The sequence below is a fragment of the Anomaloglossus baeobatrachus genome, chromosome 2 (genome assembly GCF_048569485.1).
Source record: "Anomaloglossus baeobatrachus isolate aAnoBae1 chromosome 2, aAnoBae1.hap1, whole genome shotgun sequence".
Classification (NCBI taxonomy): Eukaryota; Metazoa; Chordata; class Amphibia; order Anura; family Aromobatidae; genus Anomaloglossus; species Anomaloglossus baeobatrachus.
Window position 1 is genome coordinate 112331580 of NC_134354.1, and position 19893 is coordinate 112351472.

Genomic DNA, 19893 nt, shown 5'->3' on the forward strand with positions numbered 1-19893 from the left:
ACAGGAGACACAATCCAGGAGACCACCCAAAATGAGATAAGAACATGGGGATTTACCTTTATTCATCTCAAGAATCTAAAAAATATCTAGATGTATGCCGGCTCCCTGCACATGTGTTCCGGGAGCCGGTGTACGCTGGTAACCATGATACACATCGGGTAACTAAGGGAAGCGCTTCCTATAGTTACCCGATGTATCATGGTTACCAACGTACACCGGCTCCGTCATGATCCCAGCATCGCAAGGTTATGTCTGGGCTGGGTTGCCGGTGTGGACTCCTGGGAGTGCACTGCAGCAGTCACCTGGGAGTCGGGGCTTCGTTTGAATTCGGGGGAAGGGTCGTGGCCAAGCGGGCGATGCGTGCGGAGGGCCGGGGCAAGCAACCAATCCATGCGGGGGCGGGGCCAGGCCGAGGCGAGCGGCCAATCCGTCTGGGGGGGCGGGGCCAGGGCGAGGCCAGCGGCCAATCCGACGGTTGTCACTGTAACGACACTGTCACTGTAACGACACAATTTTGGAGCAAGACAGACAGACAGACAGACAGAATAAGGCAATTATATATATAGATGGGGAAATGCTGAGTAAAGGCCACTTTTCACGACGCGATATCGTTACCAATATCGCTAGCATGCGTACCCGCCCCCATCGTTTGTGCGACATGGGCAAATTGTTGCCCGTGGCACACAAAATCGCACGGACCCGTCACACTACTTACCTGCCTTTCTAAGGGGGCGGTCCGTTCAGCGTCACATCGACGTCACTAAGCGGGGGGGTGGAGATGAGCGGGACGTAACATCCCGCCCACCTCCTTCCTTCCTCATTGCGGACGGGACGCAGGTAAGGTGAGGTTCCTCGTTCCTGCTGTGTCACACATAGCGATGTGTGCTGCTGCAGAAACGACAAAGTACATCGTCACGGCATTAGCAACGATAATCGAGATTGGGGGGGATGTCACCGATGAGCGATTTTGAACGTTTTTGCGACGTTTCAAAATCGCTCATAGGTGTCACACCCAACGACATCGGTAAAGCAGCCGGATGTGCGTCACAAATTCTGTGACCCCAACAAGATCGCTTTAGCGATTTCGTAGCGGCCTTTAGGCAAGACTGCCACCCCACTCAGAACAATGCATTCTATTAGCGATATTACAGTATAAGTTTTCAGAGCAGACTAAAATATTCACAATGTAAAATTTGTTTAATCATCAAATTTGACTTCAAACGTCTGTCTCTAAACATCTTTACTAGTGATGAGCGAGTATGCTTGTTACTACTCGGTACTCGCACGAGTATCAATGTACTCGGGCTACTCGGCGGGGACCGAGTAATCTCGTGATACTCGTGCTGTACTCGTGGTCTTCATGTTGGCGCTCTTTTTACAGCCATCCCTTATGCAGGGATTGGCTGGCAGACCACTGCAATGTCACAGCCCTGTTGTGGAATTGCAGTGATTGGCCAGCCCGCACAGCGTGACCGTGCCTTTAGCCCGACACTTCCCCGCTCGGCTACGGCCCCTCCTGCACTCCACTCCGCGTGTATATATATATGCACGCTTACACACACACGCACGTTTTTTTTTTTAATTTACAGTTTTCTGGTTTCTACATGCTGCCGGGGGTGATTTCACAAAAATACTCGGGTCTCCCATAGGATAACATTGGGCTCGGTGCTCGGGCCGAGTACACGAGTATCTTGGGATGCTCGGCCCGAGCCTCGAGCACCCGAGCTTTTTGGTACTCGCTCATCACTAATCTTTACCTTTATTTTGCCATAAGGAAAACCTCGTTAAGCAAAAGACCAGATATTTCCTGTGTCACAACCGCTGTGTCTCAACAGTCATGATTCCTAAATGTGTGGGCGTTCTGTAGAGCAAAGCCTCCCCCGGGTGTTCTCCAATCTCCACTCAAGGGTGCCCCCATTACAACATTATAAATTTACATGAAGACACTGGCTGACCAGTACAGAGGACCAGACATGTGAGTGATGCTCAGGGTCTCTTATCTATGTTCTTTTCCATATTAATCCAGCATCTTCCTTCTTTCTTTTTTCCTCCGTCCATAGCATGGCTTCTCTGTACACCGGTGTGTGGCTATTGCTGGCCTGGGGACTGATACATACAAGCTCATCCTCTTCCTATGGTAAATCCTAAGTATAACTTTTTTATTCACTCTTAAGTTTGATATATTTTGCTCTTTAAGTGATATTTAATGCTATTTATTACTCATCATATTAGATATATATATATATATATATATATATATATATATATATATATATATATATATATATATATATATATATAAAATAATGCCCGTAATCATTCTAATAGGGCTTAATATAATTTTAAAGGGTCCTATAGTTTGTCATTTCACTGATTTAACCAAGGAGAGCATATTCCCCTGACATCATCAGTAAAGTATAGGCCAGCGTGTATGTATACGTATATGTATATGTATGTCTTTCTGCAGAAATCAAGTTTGAAGTCTAAATTTCCCAAAAAAACAAATTCCATGTAAATTGACAGTGAAACTTTTTTGCTTGTGTCACCATTTTTCGAGAACCGTTACACTTTAAATTTTGGGATCTGGAGGTCTAGGAGGGCTTACTTTTGCTTCCTGAGATTACATTTTTACTGATACAATTTTGGGGTAGATATGATGTTTTATTCACCTCTTATTGCATTTTATTGCAATAAATTGTGGAGGCCAAAAAAAAATCGTAATTCTGGTGTTTCCAGTTTTTCCTCATTACATTGTTTACCGATCGGATTACGGTAATTTATTTTATATTTTAATAGATTGTACTTTTACGAATACAGCAATACCAAATATGTGTATGTATTTATTTATTTTTTAATTGTTTATTGTTCATGGGACAAAAGGGAGTTGATTTTAACTTTTGTATTTTTTTATTTCTTTCATATTTTTTAAAACTTTTTTTTTTTACTTTCTACTGTATTTGATAGTCCCCTTAGGGCCTGTACTATACTTAGCACTGCTATGTAGAGTGAAAATCACAGTCTCCCTTGAACGTCAGCTAAATGCTGGCTTTTGTCGCAAAATTCTCATGACAAGCACAAGGGTCTTCTGCAGACCCTTGGCTGTCATGGCAACGCATCCGAACCCCATAATCACATCACGGGTATGCCGGTAGTCTCGTTAATTGATCTCTCCACCATTGTGTGTTAAATGCCACTGTGAGAGATTGACAGCAGCATTTAACATGTTAACAGAAGAGAGTGGAGATTTCTTCCACCTGCAGCTGTTAGAAGCAGATGATGGCTGAATCAGCAGCATTTAACAGCCATCATCTGCCGGGAAAGATGCAGGCTCAGCGTATATACCTGTACTTCATATGGAAGGGCTTAAATTTAATGTTTTGATTTTTTTTTAGAACCTGCCATACAATTTCAGACCTTTGAACCTTTGCAAAGGGGTGCAGCTTGTAAGGGGTGGAAGTAAAAAAGTATGCAGACATTACAACACAGGATTGCAAAAATGTCTTTCTTTGAGATGAAACATTTTTTTAAAACAGACAGGGAAATGTTTTACCTCACAAAAAGAATCAGTAACAATCCCATGCTGTAATGTCTTTATACTCCTTTGCCTCCTCCCTGCCCAGGAGATGTGGTATGATCAGACCATGTCTCTGTACGGTCAGACACAGCCATTACCCAGTACATAGCAGGGACACATTATATAAGATTATCTCAGCACAGGAACATTTCTTTAAACACATCCAATTGTGGAATATAATATTTCAAAATTTATTGATTAAAATAAACTTTAGGGCCCGTGCGCACGGTGCGTTTTTGCTGCAGATTTGCTCCAGTTTTGGGTGTTGAATTGTTGCAGTTTGCGTTCATAAGCTTCATGCCGTCCTTCCCCAGCAAAGTCTATGAAAAATCCGAAATGCTGTGCGCACGTTGCTTCTTTTTTCCTTACAGGTTTGCTGCAGTTTTTCTGCAGCAAAAAGAAGCAGCATATCACTTCTTTCCTGCAGGTCCCTGCTTTTTTCCATGTGTTTTGCCATTGATAATGTTAAAAAAACGCAGGGACAAGAACACAGGCAAAAACGCACCAAAACGCGGTAAACACACATGCATTTTTTGGGTGCGTTTTCAACCAGGGGAGCGTTTTTCGCTGGAGAAACAAATCTGCAGTGTGCACACATAGAACTTTGTTCTTGGGAAAACCTCTTTATGAGTATGTGCACATGGCGTCTTTTTTTTGGGGGGGTGGGGGCGGAGAGGGGGGTGAACCTGTTGAATATTTCAGGAGGAAGGCGCTTTAGCAAATGCCACCTGATTTATAGTTGCTTGTTCAATGCTTTTTACTGCCTTCTTTTTCCAGCATTGTTGGCGTCTCTTTTAATGGCTCCTCCCAGACATTATTTTTTTAACTTAATTCAATTATAAAATAACATATGAAAAGCAAGTCATTGCTTCTTAATTCTGGAAATTCCCTTTTTTTTAATACATATATATATTTTTTTAATAAAAACACGTGCCACTTCTAGGCATGCCATGTGAACTGTGGTTCAGCCTGTTTATCTGAATGGCACGGGCTTCCATTATTAGGAGCAGGCCATATATAGGGAATTCTGTTGTTTCTGGATACAAAAATTAACTGTTTAATAATCTACTGCCAACTCCTTTAATGATACAAAATATTGAATTATTTTTACTGGTAATCACTGTATTACTGCTCCACCGGACAGAATAGTCGATATTCATGCTTCTCCATTTTCTTAGTTATAAGTGATTCATCTGAGTAAACGACGCTTTATACACTGCGATATCGTTACCGATATCGCTAGTGTGGGTACCCACCCCCATCGGTTGTGTGACACGGACAAATCGCTGCCCGTGCCGCACAACATCGCCCAGACCCGTCACATGTACTTACCTGCCTAGCGACGTCGCTATGACCGGCGAACCGCCTCCTTTCTAAGGGGGGCGGTTCGTTCGGCGTCACAGCGACGTCACTAAGCAGCCGCCCAATAGAAGCGGAGGGGCGGAGATGAGCGGGACGAACATCCCGCCCACCTCCTTCCTTCCTCATTGCGGGCGGGACGCAGGTAAGGAGAGGTTCCTCGTTCCTGCGGTGTCACACAATGTGTGCTGCCGCAGGAACGACGAACTACATCGTTACTGCAGCAGAAACAATAATTGAGAATGGACCCCCATGTCACCGATGAGCAATTTTGCACGTTTTTGCGACGATGCAAAATCGCTCATAGGTGTCACATGCAACAACATAGCTAAAGCGACCGGATGTGCGTCACCAATTCCGTGCCCCCAACGAGATCGCTTTAGCGATGTCGTAGCGTGTAAAGCGGCCTTAAGGGCAGGTGCAGATGACAGTATGTTTTATCATCTATAAATCAATTATGCTAACCACACTGTTGACTGTTTTGAACAGTATAATCATAGTGTGATCCAATTTCTCGGATGTGGTGAAAATAGAGGAAAAAAAAACCCCTTTATCTTCTCCATTGTGTCAGTCTGTGGAAATCATTACCTTGCATGGCTGAGTGTGAATATTGGATTTGCCATGCAGCCGGTCAGGAAAAATCTGAAATGTGCACAGCCTTATAGACTAACATTGGTCCGAGTGCGATCCAATCTTTTGTTGGATCGCATTTGGAACAAAAATACATTAATTTGCCCCTTCCCTATAGTGCATGTGATGTAATGTCAGGCTGTGATTCTCTTTCTCTTTACCTCCTTCTCACAAGGATTTTAAGTCCAAAAAAGTAAACTTTTTGTATTATGTAAATCTTCATGTCTGACCTAAAAGGCTTATGTAGACCAGCTATCCAAATATTGGCAGGGCTTTGATTGGTCTTAAATTTGTAAGTCTGTAAATGTACAGTGCTGGATATTATATCATATTGGTCTGGGCAGCAAGTGGCCCAGGAATGTATTTGGGAGGTATTCGTATTAACTGGGAGCTAAGTACCATACAGTATATAGCACTTAAAGTAGCACTCTGGGGATTTCGTTTTATCATTTAGCCCCTTGGCAATAGATGTAAGTATTAGCTGCTTTCTTCTGTTCCTGGCTCTGTTCTGGTCCAGTTCTGCACCTTGTAACCACAGGTCTGATCAGCCTGTGCACAGCACCGTCGTCGGTGTGAACCGAAAGTCACATGCTCAATGCAAATCTCTCAGACTCACATTGAGTGTGTTGTAGATCTACATTGAGAAATAGACCTCCAGGTCACATAGAAGAAGCGGTATGAGCTACTTAGACAGAACCACAGCCACTTGGTGCAGAAGAAGATCAAAATAGCGCTGGGAATGCAATTTCGCAACAATTGGTAAGTATATACAGGGTGGTCCAAAAGTCGGTGGACAGTATGTGTAATAGGGTTATGATTTATCAAACATGGTGTAAAATGAAACTGACTTTCCCTTTAGCAACCATTCAGATTTCACCTATCATTTTCCAAAGCCTGTGAAGAATGAAAAGTGGAATCTGATTGGTTGCAAAGGGCAACTGAGTCAGTTTCACTTTACACCATGTTTGATAAATCATAACTAGGGATGATCGAATATCACAAATATTCGGCAATATTCAGCTTCGCGAAGATCCGACGAATAGGTCGCTGCTATGCGAATATTCGATGTGCAATGTAAGTCTATGGGAAGCCCGAATAGTTGCTATTTGTTTCCCATAGACTTACATTGCGCATCGAATATTCGCAAATAGTCGAACAGTGGCGACCTATTTGGCGAATATGGGCGTTGCCGAATATTTGAGGTATTTGATCATCCCTAATCATAAGCCTATTACACATACTGTCCACCTACTTTTGGACCACCCTGTATATTGATATTGATACATTCACTATGAAGATAATATCTGTGGCCACTCTGTAGATGAAAAATTGTTGGAGTCCAATTCTAAATATATAAATCTAGATGCTTAGGAAGACCAATCTCCTTCAACTAGTCACCAGTGGCTGCATATAGCGGGTTGTATTTCTAAAAAAAGACCCTAACTGATCCATGCTGCCCGAACCCCAGGCAGCATGAATTAGACGCTGGCTGCATGTTTGCACTCATATATCTTTTACTCTAAAATGCTGAGATGTTTCAGGGTAAATATGTTTTTAATAGTTGAATGGGGACTATACACTTTCAATGATTAGTCCGGGGGCTACTTAAGATTGACAGGTCTGTGCCTATGTGAGTATGCAGGGAAAGGCCTGACAGTTTAGGGGAGCAGGGTGGGGAGACGTCGCTAGGATCCTGCCTCTGACTGGTTATTCAAGATGCATAGTAGCGCAGTCTAAGCTTTTCAAAGTATATATCACCGCATCATTTCAGAGTAAAACATACAAGCCGGCAATCACACAATGGTTCAGGCAGCATGAATCTCTTATCAGGTTCTCTGTAAAGACAGAATCATATGGGGCTAGTGTCTGGTTCTATTTTATTCCCGGTGATCCCCTGAGTATTCCTCTTTATTTTTCTCATAAACCCACTATAAAGTTCCAGAGATATGAGCCTTTTTTATCGAGAACACAAAGTATGCAAATTTTTATGGACATTACCAAGGGGGTGGTGCTCACAGGATAATAACCGAGAGCAGCGCAAAGACACGTCCCCAGAGAATCCTGTGAGCCATGCCCCCTTAGCCAAGGCGGTGTAGCTCCAAGGATTCTCTGGGGCGTGTCTTTATTCTCTGCATTATTATCCTGTGAGCCATGCCCCCTTGTTAAATGCCATAAAAACTAGCACTAAATAGAAAGCCTCATATGTCTGGGACAGTATGGAAGATTTAAAAAAGAAAAAGAAAGAAATACTCAGTGAAAAATCAGGAATAAAATAAGAGCACAAACTGGTCATTCTTGACCTAGTCCACTGTAAGGTCTTGTTTAAGATCACAACGCCTTACCTCCTCATCTGGAGAGTCTATAACAGCTGCTCTATCCCTATGGACTCCACTAATGAACTGCTTTACCGACGCATATTGCATTTATAACGTCTTTTCATTTCCATTAAAGAATCATCTGTACGTCTTGTGGTTTTAATTTTTTTTTTTGTTTTCAGATGGAATTGAGGAACTGAATAATGAATTTATAGAAAGTTGTGCAAAGGAAGCAAAACACCTGGTAGATACCGCCTATAAAAACACCCGCCAAGTGTAAGCATTCACTGAAGCTGAGGTTTTACAAGTAATTGAGTAATATTTGATGATGATACTGCAGTCATAAAAGACGGCATAAAAATGTACAAAATATCACAGGATGTTAGGTGATAGGAATTTATTTATGTGATTTATGTTAATTATCTCACGATGCAGCTGTGATGTAAACTGTGTCCCTGTGCAGTTGTTTGATCACTTTGTGAGTTTGTGTTCTGCTATTTCTTGTCTGTTTTGTGTGCAATCTCATGCATTTACACTGCCCCACATTGACATTGCATCATAACAACCCATTAGCAAACACAAATGATGAAGCTGCACTATAATGACACTGTGCACTTATAATGCCCACCCTGGCTGACATTTATTATTTAGGACAGGGTCCTCCCTAATAGCCATTAGGTGTGCCACTAGGAATATCAGGGCCCCATACTGGCAACATTTTCGGGTCACCTTGAGACTTTGCCCAGGCTCCATCCAAGCTCCGCCTTCACCCCTTAACACTAGAACTACTGAGGTAGTCATTTTGACTACTTTGCACTATGTATTTCTATATAGGTGTCACGAGTCCAGTAGTTCTAGTGTTAAACTTTCCCCAGTCCCATACCACTTTTGTAAAAACTCCACTTTTGCAAACCATCCTCCCCAATCACACATTAACCGCTGTTTGGCTTCGCTATGCAGCACAATTGTCATTTTGACAGCTTTAAAAAAGATAAATTATATATATATATATATATATATATATATATATATATATATATATATATAATTAGGATACAGGCTGCTGATGGGCTATGGGGTACTCGGTCCCGGGCGATGTATTACTGAGGAGATATCACTAGGTGTCCGTTGCCCGGTTCGTGACCCTGCGGTCGCTTTTAAAAGAGGGAGTATTTACAGGGGAGATGAAATGAAAGTTTTTGTCGTGATGCCACTTGCGGGTTTTGGCTATTTAGGGGATCCGCCGCTGCACAGTTCTCACTACTGGGGCTGGTGTTGATGGCAGCCTGGATGTTGGGCCCTCTGCAAGTAGGGTCAGGCCCCAGGGAATAGACGATGCTGTTGGGCGTGGAAAGAAGGTAGGCCACACAAGGGATTGCAGTGTAACTGGTTTCTTTACTCCCAGCATTATTGGGAAGGCTGGTCTTGACTTCTGGTCCCCTTAGTCCCAGTGCCCGTGTGGTAACCTGCTGGCTTCTGTCCCCGGTACCTGTCTCTGTTTGGTGGGTCCCCGTGGCTTGGAGCGTCTGGGGGTCCCCTCCTGGTAGTCTCACAGTCTTAGTCTGTATAACAGGTAGCTTGAACCCCGTGGGGTCGGTTTCTCTTGTCCTGTTCCCCGGTTCTCCCGTTGCTGCTGTGTCCTGAATTTTACGGTCAGTGAGGTCCTGGATGATCCCCTCACTGTGCAGATTTTTTCAGGTCTGCCTGGAGCGTTCGCCTGACCTAGGATTCTGTACCCCGTTGGTGCTATGGTTTCGGGAGTACTCCACCGGCAGCCAACCACCTGAGCTCTCAGGTCACCATTACACTCTCCTGTCAATGCAGTTACATCCATCTCCTCACTTCCACTTACTGACTGTCTGACTCCTCCTCCCTGGTTGTCGTCTAGTGGACTGGATCGGTTCCACCCCTAGGTGGCCATCCACTGGATCCAACCCTAGCCTGTCACCAGTCTTTCAGAATGGGGAAAAACAGGGATTAATTTGAATGTTTTGCTGTTACTGCCACTGGTCTTCTGGGTACCTGGGGGTAGGCCCTGAATCTTTGACAGGATGTAGTACCTTGTAGCTCCTGATGGCTTCAGGGGCTCTACACTGACATATATATATATATATATATATATATATATATATATTACATATAATATAATATTATATAGAGGACACAGGTTGCTGGCTGTGTATATACATGATACAGAGGATACTGCTGGCTGTGTATAAGTATATATGTGTATATATATATATATATTTATATATATATATATATATATATATAAGACAAATCCTGCTGCACTATTGCTACATGCACATATAGACATACACAGCACTGCTACATGCACATATAGACACACACAGCTCTACAACATGCACAATACATGCACATGTAGACATACACAACTCTGCTACATCCTCACTACTTGCATATATAGGCACACACAGCTCTGTTACATGCACACTACGTGCACATATAGACACACACAGATCTGCTACATACACACTACTTGCATATATAGACACTCACAGCTCTGCAACAGGCATATTTACTTACACACAGTGTACATTACTGCATCTTGCAGTTCCTGATTGGTACAGAGTAGGAGAGGAGCTACTCGGACCTGCATGGAGGCTGCAGCAGTTGAGTAGCTGCAGGACCTTCCAATTCACTTTTCCAGTCATGTGAACAGGCACATGATCAGTCACATGATGTAAAAGGTCTTGAAATTTTTAGTGAAGAAGGTTCTTCAGTTGCTCAGCTCCTGAAGCCTGGATTCAGGTCCCAACATCTTCCTCTCCTGATCTGTGCAGAGCAGGAGTGAGGAGAGCTCTCACCCAGTCTAGGCCCTCTTCTTAGCTTCTGCTCTATGAGGCCCATACACCCATAAGGGCAGTAATGCCCTGATAGTGGCCCTGATAGCCATCACTGCAAAGATGCACAAAACATGCACAATCCTTAAAGTCACAATGCCTTTTAAATTGATTATTATAATTTGAGAGAAAATAATGTAAATGGTGACTGCTACAAGGGACCCTATTTCTAGTACTACAAACCAACAATGGTCTAAACGACAATGATTGTGAAATCATTTGCATTATTGGGAGTAATAAGTATGTTATGGCAGCTTAAAGGGAACATGTCAAGTCCGATAATTCTATTAACATCCAGGTATAGGGATAATCTGCAAGTTAATAGCATTTTGAAGGTGCTCGGCCACTGTACTAAAAGTGCAGCTACTAAGAAAAAAATAACTTTATTTCTACCTGGAGCTGCAGGGTTTTAGTCATTCAGACATGCTGGACCAGCTGGTGTCTTGGCTCAAAACCGGTTATAAGCCGGTTATAATCACACAAGGCTCTTTGACTGACAGCCAGCTCAGGAATGATGCACTGCAGAGGGAGCTGTCAGTCATAGTGGCAGGTCATGCTGTCGGGGCGGAGGAGGGGACGCCGCGCTCTCCCACTGCTCGGGTCCGGCTGCTGCGGCCTGCCGCTGCTCGGTGGCTCGAGCGACGGGCCGGATCCTGGGGACTCGAGCGGCGCTCCTCGCCCGTGAGTGAAAAGGGGTTTTTGGGTATGGGGATTGTTTATTGTCCGTGACGCCATCCACGGTTGTGGTGATTTGTTGACACCACCGCTGCTCTGTATGGGGATCCCGGGAAGAATGGTATGGAGCAGCCAGTTGTTGTGTTGCCCCTCCGTGGGTAGGGGTTGGTGATCCCGGGGCCCAGTGATGAGGTGGGTGATGCAGGGCTTGGTGGGCGCAGGGACGCGGGGCAGCGCTGTGCCTTGCGGCACTGTGGTACTCACTCAGCCTGAGACGATGACACAGTTCTCGGTAAAACACACGGCTGGAAGGATGGTTCCCACAGATGGCTGCACTTGCTTTCCCCAGTAGGTGACGGTGACGGTCCCTCTGTCCTGCACCTATGATGATAATGGTTGCGATGGGTTCCCACCGGTAACCCGCTCCCCGGCTTGGATATGGGCCGGAGGAGCCCTACTTTGCCCGCAGGCGCTGGCCCTGAGAAACTGGTGCCCTGGCGGTGGCGGTGTCTCTCCGTTGCGGTTGGACTGTTGCCTTCAATCGGGACTTGGTTGTTAGGAGACAGACGTCCCCTTCACTGACGGATTTGGCAAATTATGGCGACTCCTAGCCTTGCCGGGATCCGAAAGGCCCCTGCCCTGGTGCTGACTGTTCTTCGTATACTGCTCCAGACCGCCGGGTCACCACCCGTCCGCGGTCCTTCCAGCAACCTCCGAGCAGTCCCCCTGCAGACTATCACCGCCGTCTGCTGACCTTGCTGTCACTGTCCGGGGCACACACCCGGACCAACTTCAGGCTTGCTTAACTGTTCCTTTTTCTGTCACTACTCTCACTTAGTCTTCCTCTTTAACTCCTCTTACAAGCTCCTCTACCACTTCACTGTTTACTCCTTCACTTCCCTAGCTTGACTGCCTGGTTTACCCGCCTCCGGGGCTGTGAACTCCTCGGTGGGTGGAGCCAACCGCCTGGCCCACCCCCTGGTGTGAACATCAGCCCCTGGAGGAAGGCAACAAGGATTTTAGGTTAGCCTTGGTGTTCCTAACTGGGGTGTAGGGTGTGGTGGTGTTGTGACCTGTGACCCCTGGCTTGCCCAGGGCGTCACAATGCTTACACCCCACTCACACAGTATAGTCTGCATGACTGAAGCCGGTGACTCCAATGAGAAAAAAAGGTAATTTTCTCCTGGGTGCCCCACTTCAGCGGTCATTTACCTACATAACATTATTAACATGCTGATTAACCCTATATCTCACATAACAGGTTCCATTTAAGTATTAAAGTTGGAAGCTTCTCATTAATTAGTCATTCACTAATGGAGAGAGATTTGAGAGCCATATGTACTGATAAAGATACTTTAATCAGGAAAAGGAATTAAAGCCTGCATAATCTCCTATTATTGAGTTCAATGAACATTACTGAACAAATAACTTTCAATGTCTTTACTGTACTTAGTAAAATTGAAAGACAGAATACTTATCTCCCAGATCACCGCCACTTATTCACTCTTAGTGCTGTGTTTATGTGACGTGAGAGCTGCAGCCGATCTGTTGCTATCAATGGGCTGCAGCACTTCAGTTCCATCAGGAACCACACATATAAGAACAAGCTATATAGGCCCCATGTGCTGTCTGCTCAACATGGTTCTCAGCATAAGTCTGTAGCTGTTGTATATTCCAACACATGTAATGCTAAAGCTATACTGGGTATTTGGAGTTCTGTATCAAGAAAACAAAGCTCTGAAGCTGTCTCCAAAATATATAAGTTTTTTTTAACTTAGTATTGATTATTTCTAAATGAATACTTAAAAAATAGACCTTTGATTTTAGAGGTTTTTCTGGGATTTTTAATACACTCCTAACAACTGGAAACGTAGTAAGTTGATTAAATAAATACGCTATAACACATTGCATCATCAATGCCTCTCCAGTGGTTATAGTCAGTCCTGCAGTGATAACATCCATCATGCCCCTGACATTTCCATGTACAATATGTGACCATTGAGCTTAGTGAATGGATGTACTGGTATTGGACACTGGAGTGGCAGGGATTTGGTATGCAGGTATTGTTTATATTATTATTTTATTACTTTTTAAGCTGTTAATCAAATTTTTATTAATCCCATTAAGTACAGAGTAAGTTGGAGAAGCTAACATCTTATTCTATTACTCAGTTTGAAAGAACGCTTAAAAAAGAAGGATGTTGACGCTCGTGACCTCATGGCTTATTTCAAGCAACCTGTTGCGGGAAGCAGAAATGCCATACGAGCTGCTGATTACATGGGCACCACCCTACAACTTCTGGAAGGAAAAGTCAAATACTTTTATGACCGTCCTTTCAATATTTCAGGTATGCAGATCCACTATTAATGAGTTACACATCCAACTGAGGGTTTACTATTTTTTTATTATACTATATTTGCCTGCTTCTCGCTTATAGTAATGCATCTTAGGCCTCGTGCACACTGTGAGTATGTCCCGCCCCAGGGCTATGGGGTACTCGGTCCCGGGCGGTGTACTACTGGGATGTGTCACTGGGTGTCCGTTGCCCGGTTCCGTGACCCTCAGGGTCGTTTTAAAAAAGGTTATATACAGGGGAATGTTTAATAAAGTTTATGTCGTGCAGCCTGGATGTTGGGCCCTCCGCAAGTAGGGCCGGGGCCCCAGGGGGGTAGGTGATGTAGATAGGGGCGGACAGAAGGTAGGCCACACAAGGGGTTGCTGTATAACTGGTTCTCTTTACTAACAGTGGATGGTATCTGGTAACCGTAGGAAGGCTGGTGTTCACCTCTGGTTCCCTTAGTCCCAGTGGCGGGTTGATGACCTGGTGGCTTCTTTCCCCTGCACCTCCCTCAAGTTGTTAGGACCCTGTGGCTTGGAGCGTCTGGGGGTCCCTTCCTGTTTGTCTCTCAGTCTCTGGTCCGTACGGCGGGCAGTGTGAACCCTGTAGGGTCAGTGTTCCGTTCCGGTCCCTGGTTTTCCCGTTACTGTTTGTGCCCCCGGACTTATAAGGTAAGTGAGGTCCTGGAATGTCCCCTCACTGTACAGATTTTATCAGGTCTGCTTGGAGCATTTGTCTAACCTAGGGCTCTGTAACCTGTCGGTACTATGGTTCTGGGAGTACTTTGCCATACTCCACCGGCAACCACAAGCCTGGGCCCTTAGGTCACCGTCACAGTCCCGTGTCAGTGCAGCCACGTCCGTTCTCTCTCACTTCCACTTACTAACTGTCTAGCTGTCTGTACTGCCCCTGCAGCAGTCGAACTGCTCGGGTCCGGGGTCTGCTGCTGTGGCTAGAGGGTCTCCAGACCCGGGGGCTTGCGGCCTCTCAAATCCGAAAAGGAGGATATTTACAGGGGATAAGAGTTTGTGACGCCACCCGTGGTTCGCGGTAAGGGAGTACCGCCGCTACCGATGGGAGTACCCGGGGGAGATGGAGTGGGGCAGCCAGATAACGTTCCCTCCAGGGTGACCCCTGGACTCTGTGAGATGGTGGAGCGAGGGTGCGCAAGGCCAGCTGGAAGCAGGGGAGGATCATGTACTCACTAAGGCAACTTTGGTGATGATGCAGCTGAAAGAAGACACTGACAACAAGGTGAACCAAGTCTCTGAGTGCCGCTGCCCTCTTGGGGAAGCCCGTCCGGGTATCCGTCCCCTGTAGTACTGCCTGGTGGTCTGGAGCCTGCCTCTGTGCACAAATTGTAAAGTGTTTGTGTGGCCCGTAGGCATAAAGCTGTCTGGGCCCCGCTCCCTCCTTTTGGATAAAGGAGCTGTGCTCTCAAGGGCTCACGCATGGGATTTCTGTTGGCTGCTTGGGTTTGAAAGCCCTATCCCCCTCGTTGCGCTAGTGCCCCTGGTCTCTGAGCTTCTTGGGGACAGTCCATAAAGTCACTATCCTCTGCAGGTTAATTGCCGGGTTGCCTGAAACTACTCCCCGACCTAGGGTGCAGTACCACGCTGTGCTTTCAGTCCCGGACCGGCTATTGAACTCGAGCTGCTGATCGTCCTCCAAGACTAGGTCCAGGCACCCAGTCCCAATATCCCGCGACCGGGTCTCCGACTCCTCCGGGCCCAGACCACCGTCTGCGACCCAACCTCAAACACCCAGGGAGCCACAAACTCCCCCAGCTCCTCACTACTCGAGGGCTACTTCCGACTCTCAGCTCCCTAGGAGCTGCTCCTTCAGCTCCTTTCTCTCTCTGAAAGCTGACACTACTCTCCTCTGCTTCCCTCCCACAGTCTGCTTAACCCCTAGGTGGGCGGCCCTATTCCAGCTCAGCAGCCCACTGGTGTGTCTGACAGGGTGTGGTGTGAGGTGTTGTTGGGATTTTGGATGCTGATGGAGGCAGTACTGCAAGTTGGGAACCCAGAACCATGTGGGGTTGAGTCCTGAACTAAGAGTAAAGAGCGTACAGTACCCTGTGACCACCTGACTAGTCCAGGGGTGTGCCATGTCCGTCCCCTCCCACCTGGTTGTCGTCTAGTGGACTGGATTGGCTCCAACCCTGGGTAGCAATCCAATGGGTCCACTCTAGTCTGTCACGAGTCGGTGGATGTGGAAAACTGGGATTTTAATGTGTTTTGCTGTTACCGGCACTGCTCTTCCAGGTCCCTGGGGGTAGGCCCTGCATCTTTGACAAGATGCAGTACCTTGTTGTGCTCTGATGGGTTTAGGGGCGCTACAAGTATCAGAGGACAATTAGAGGAAATGTATAATAGAAACATGGCTCCACTTCTGTATTTATCACCCACTCTTGGTTTTGTGTTAGGCCATGTGAACACATTCAGTATTTGGAGAGTTTTTTTACCTCAGTATTTGTAGCCAAAACCAGGAGTGGGTGAAAAATCTAGAAGTGGTGCCGAGTTTCTATTATACATTTCCTCTGATTGTTCCACTCGTGGTTTTGGCTACAGCTACTGAGGTAAAAAACTCGCCAAATACTCAGTGTGTGCACATGGCCTTATACATTCACTTTTCGAGAGAAATGGTCATTGATTTTCAACCTTAACATTTTACTTGTTTTGTAGCTTAGTTTTAGGCCAGAGTCACACTTAAGCGGGCTTTACACGTTGCGACATCGGTAACAATATATCATTGGGATCACGTTGTTAGTGACGCACATCTGGCGCCATTACTGACATCGCAGTGTTTAAACCCTAGGAGCGACGATCAACGATCACAAAAACGTCAAAAATCGTTGATCGGTGACACGTCGCTCCATTCCATAATGTCGTTACTGCTGTTGGTACGATGTTGTTTGCCGTTCCTGCAGTACCACATACCTGCGTCCACCGGCAATGCGGAAGGAAGGAGGTGGGCGGGATGTTATGTCCCGCTCATCTCTGCCCCTCTGCTTTGATTGGGCGGCCGCTTAGTGACATCGCCGTGATGCCGAATGCACCTCCCCCTTGAAGAAGGGATAGTTCGGCAGTCACAGCGACGTCGTCGACCAGGTATGTGCGTGTGAAGCTGCCGTAGCGATAATGTTCGCTACGGCAGCAATCACCAGATATCGCATGTGCGACGGGGGCGGGTGCTATCGTGCTCGACATCGCTAACAATTGCTAGCGATGTCGCAGCGTGTAAAGCCCGCTTTACGAGTAACACGCGCGAGTCTCACATCGCATCACCCGGCACGGCCCGCAGCTCTCAGTACAGGAATGGGTCAGTAGTGTAGAAATACATTCAACCGACTCGCTCCTGTCAGGAGAACAGCAGGTGGTGCCGGGTAATGCATGCAAGACTCGCGTGCGTTACGTGCAAGTCAATCATAAGTGTGACTCCGGCCTTATTCACTGAAATGATATTAGCTGCACTACCAGATACTGTCACTGGACAGAAATTGTGCTGTTTCTGTTAAAAAATGTTTTTTCCTAATTTTGGAGACTCGATAGTTTCACACACATTCAGTGTATGGGTACGGTTCCACTTGCGTACAAATAATCAGTCCGATACGCATCCAGAAAAGTGGGAAGAGTGTAATGCGTATGGTCTTGTGTTTGTCATGTGAGTGCGTTTTTTTCTCACCTAGCATCCGTATTACATGGGAGTGCTGTGCAAGTGCTATGCGAGTGTGTAGGATTCTCTCACCTAGCTGTATGACTTTATAAAGTATTTAATTTGGTTTAAAAGGGGGCACAAAAAGTATAGGAACATTGCTAGAATGCAGCCCACGAGCTGCAGAAAGGGAAACTTTTAGGTTTAAAGCTCAATTTCTGCTGACTGGTTCCCTTTAAATCCCCTCCTGATTTTACTGCAACATGATTGGTTCAAAAACTGCCATGGGTTTAAAAAAAAACAAAACGTTGGACGTTAAATACATTTTATTACCTTCCTACAAGTGGGAGTACAGTTATCTCGGGTTGATGACCCGGGCACAGAAGCTGTTTCATCAGCATACACATCAGGTATAGATATATATAAAAAATATATTGGATATTTTAGTAAGTCTACAGATCCATCAAATAAAAACACATTATTTATGTCCCAATGGTGAAGAACAGGACAAGGTCAATGGTAGAAATGCTATTTTTTTTTATTCCCCCAGAATAGATAACAAAAGCTAATCAGTAAGTTACATGTACCCCAAAATAGAATTATTAAAGAGACGCTTATCCCAGAAATCCTGCAGATCTCATAGGAGCTCTATCAACTATGAGAAAGCTGCAGCACAATAGGTCCTACAGTCCTAAAGACCAAAATATGCCTAGTCTTGAAGGGGTTAATTTAAATTTTGTATTGTTACCTTGTTTTTTAGATTTACTAACAAAGAAACAGATGGATACAATTTATAAGATATCAGGCTGCACATCTCAACACCTTCCAAAAGCTTGTCAGAACAGTCAATACCGCACCATTACTGGCGAGTGCAATAACAGGTGAGCTCTCCAATGTTCTGCCATTTGAAGTTGTCAAGAAGAGTAATTGAATGATTGTCTCATTGTATGGTTGCAGGCGAGATCTCACTCTTGGGGCATCCAACACTGGATTTACTCGATTACTACCGACTCAGTATGAGGATGGAATGTCACTTCCTCGTGGTTGGACTGAAAATCGTAGAATTAATGGATTCCCTCTGCCCTTGGTAAGAAAAAAAGTGATTCTTTCTGTTACAATGTTTCAATAGTTAATATGAACAAACCAGATGTCCGGACCAAAACCTTTGTTACTTGCAGTGTGCAATATGCCAAACCGAAAACTTAATGGTTCATGCTAACACATCTTATTTTTAACTAGGCTCGTCAAGTATCCAATGAAATTGTCAGATTCCCTACTGAAAATATCACCCTGGACAGTGGTCGATGTCTGCTCTTCATGCAGTGGGGACAATGGACAGACCATGATCTTGATCTGTCTCCCGAGACTCCAGCAAGGTCAACTTTCCTTGAAGGCATAAATTGTGATCTTAGCTGTGAAAGAGAACCCCCTTGTTTTCCACTTAGGGTAAGACACACACTTTGGAAAAGCTATATCATCTGATAGAACAGTGAACCAGCTCTTATTAAAGGGGTGATTCACCCCTTTTCATTATTGGCCATATCGATATGTTGAGAAAGAATGTTTCTCTCAAATTCCTTATGTTGCCAATAGTGCCTGTCAGTGACGCTATTGTGGTACAGTCACCCCCTTTGCGTGACCTTCCGGGCTCCATGACCCCTGGGTCTGGCCGCAGTCTCCGTGAGTGACTGGGATGTGGGTGGCGTTTCACCCAGTCAATCAGGGAGACTAGGGCTGGCCACGGATATGTCAGGTGAGTAGGAAGTTGACAAGACATCACCAGATCCCCGAGGTCACAGAGTCCAGGGCTCATGCAATGGGGAAGAGGCAGAAGTGGCAACACAAGGTATTTCAGAGAAACATTGTTTCTTAACATAATATCGATGTGGCCAATAATGGATATGGGTGAACAACTGCTTTAAACACCTTCTCTGCTGTAGACCAAATTTTTCTGTAGCTGCTATTTCATTTTCTAGCTCTTTTCAGTTGTCTCCCATCAGATATATACTGTGCCCCGTTTGTCCCATCTGTGCAATATTACTTCCATACTGTCAGTATTACATAGTGTCTTTCATCTCATACAGTGCCATTTTGGTTAATTTTCTTTGGTATTGCATGTATAACTTTTCTCTTTTGAGCTACTGTGCCATTGTAGAGATGACTACTGAGAGGGTCAAGTACAACATTTAGGGCTCGCTCACATAAGCGTATACATCGGACAAGTGTAATCCGATGTTTTATCAGATATCACCTGGACCAATGTTATACTATTGAACTGTGCCAATCAGAATTTTTGCCTCATGCTGATTGTCGCGGGCGGGGAGGGCGCTGCGCTCACCACGCTCGGGTCCGGCGCTGCTGCTGGTGCTCGGTGGCTCGAGCGGTGGGCCGGATCCGGGGACTCGAGCGGCGCTCCTTGCCCGTGAGTTAAAGGGGGTAGTTTGGGTTTGGGGAGTTGGTCCGTGATGCCACCCACGGTTT

At 45.5% G+C, this 19893-nt stretch overlaps 1 protein-coding gene across 1 annotated transcript in view; it reads left to right on the forward strand.

Annotated features, from left to right (window-relative positions):
• Window positions 1–1908: 1908 nt before the first annotated feature.
• The window catches only part of LOC142284519 (myeloperoxidase-like), a 65178-nt gene continuing 47193 nt past the window's right edge, over window positions 1909–19893 (forward strand). Inside the window, exons 1-7 of the mRNA XM_075333201.1 lie at window positions 1909–1975; window positions 2061–2137; window positions 8061–8154; window positions 13589–13764; window positions 18173–18293; window positions 18370–18499; window positions 18652–18858. Of these exons, the coding sequence (XP_075189316.1) occupies window positions 1938–1975; window positions 2061–2137; window positions 8061–8154; window positions 13589–13764; window positions 18173–18293; window positions 18370–18499; window positions 18652–18858 (843 nt within the window). The 5' untranslated portion in view covers window positions 1909–1937. The remainder of the gene's footprint in view (window positions 1976–2060; window positions 2138–8060; window positions 8155–13588; window positions 13765–18172; window positions 18294–18369; window positions 18500–18651; window positions 18859–19893) is intronic.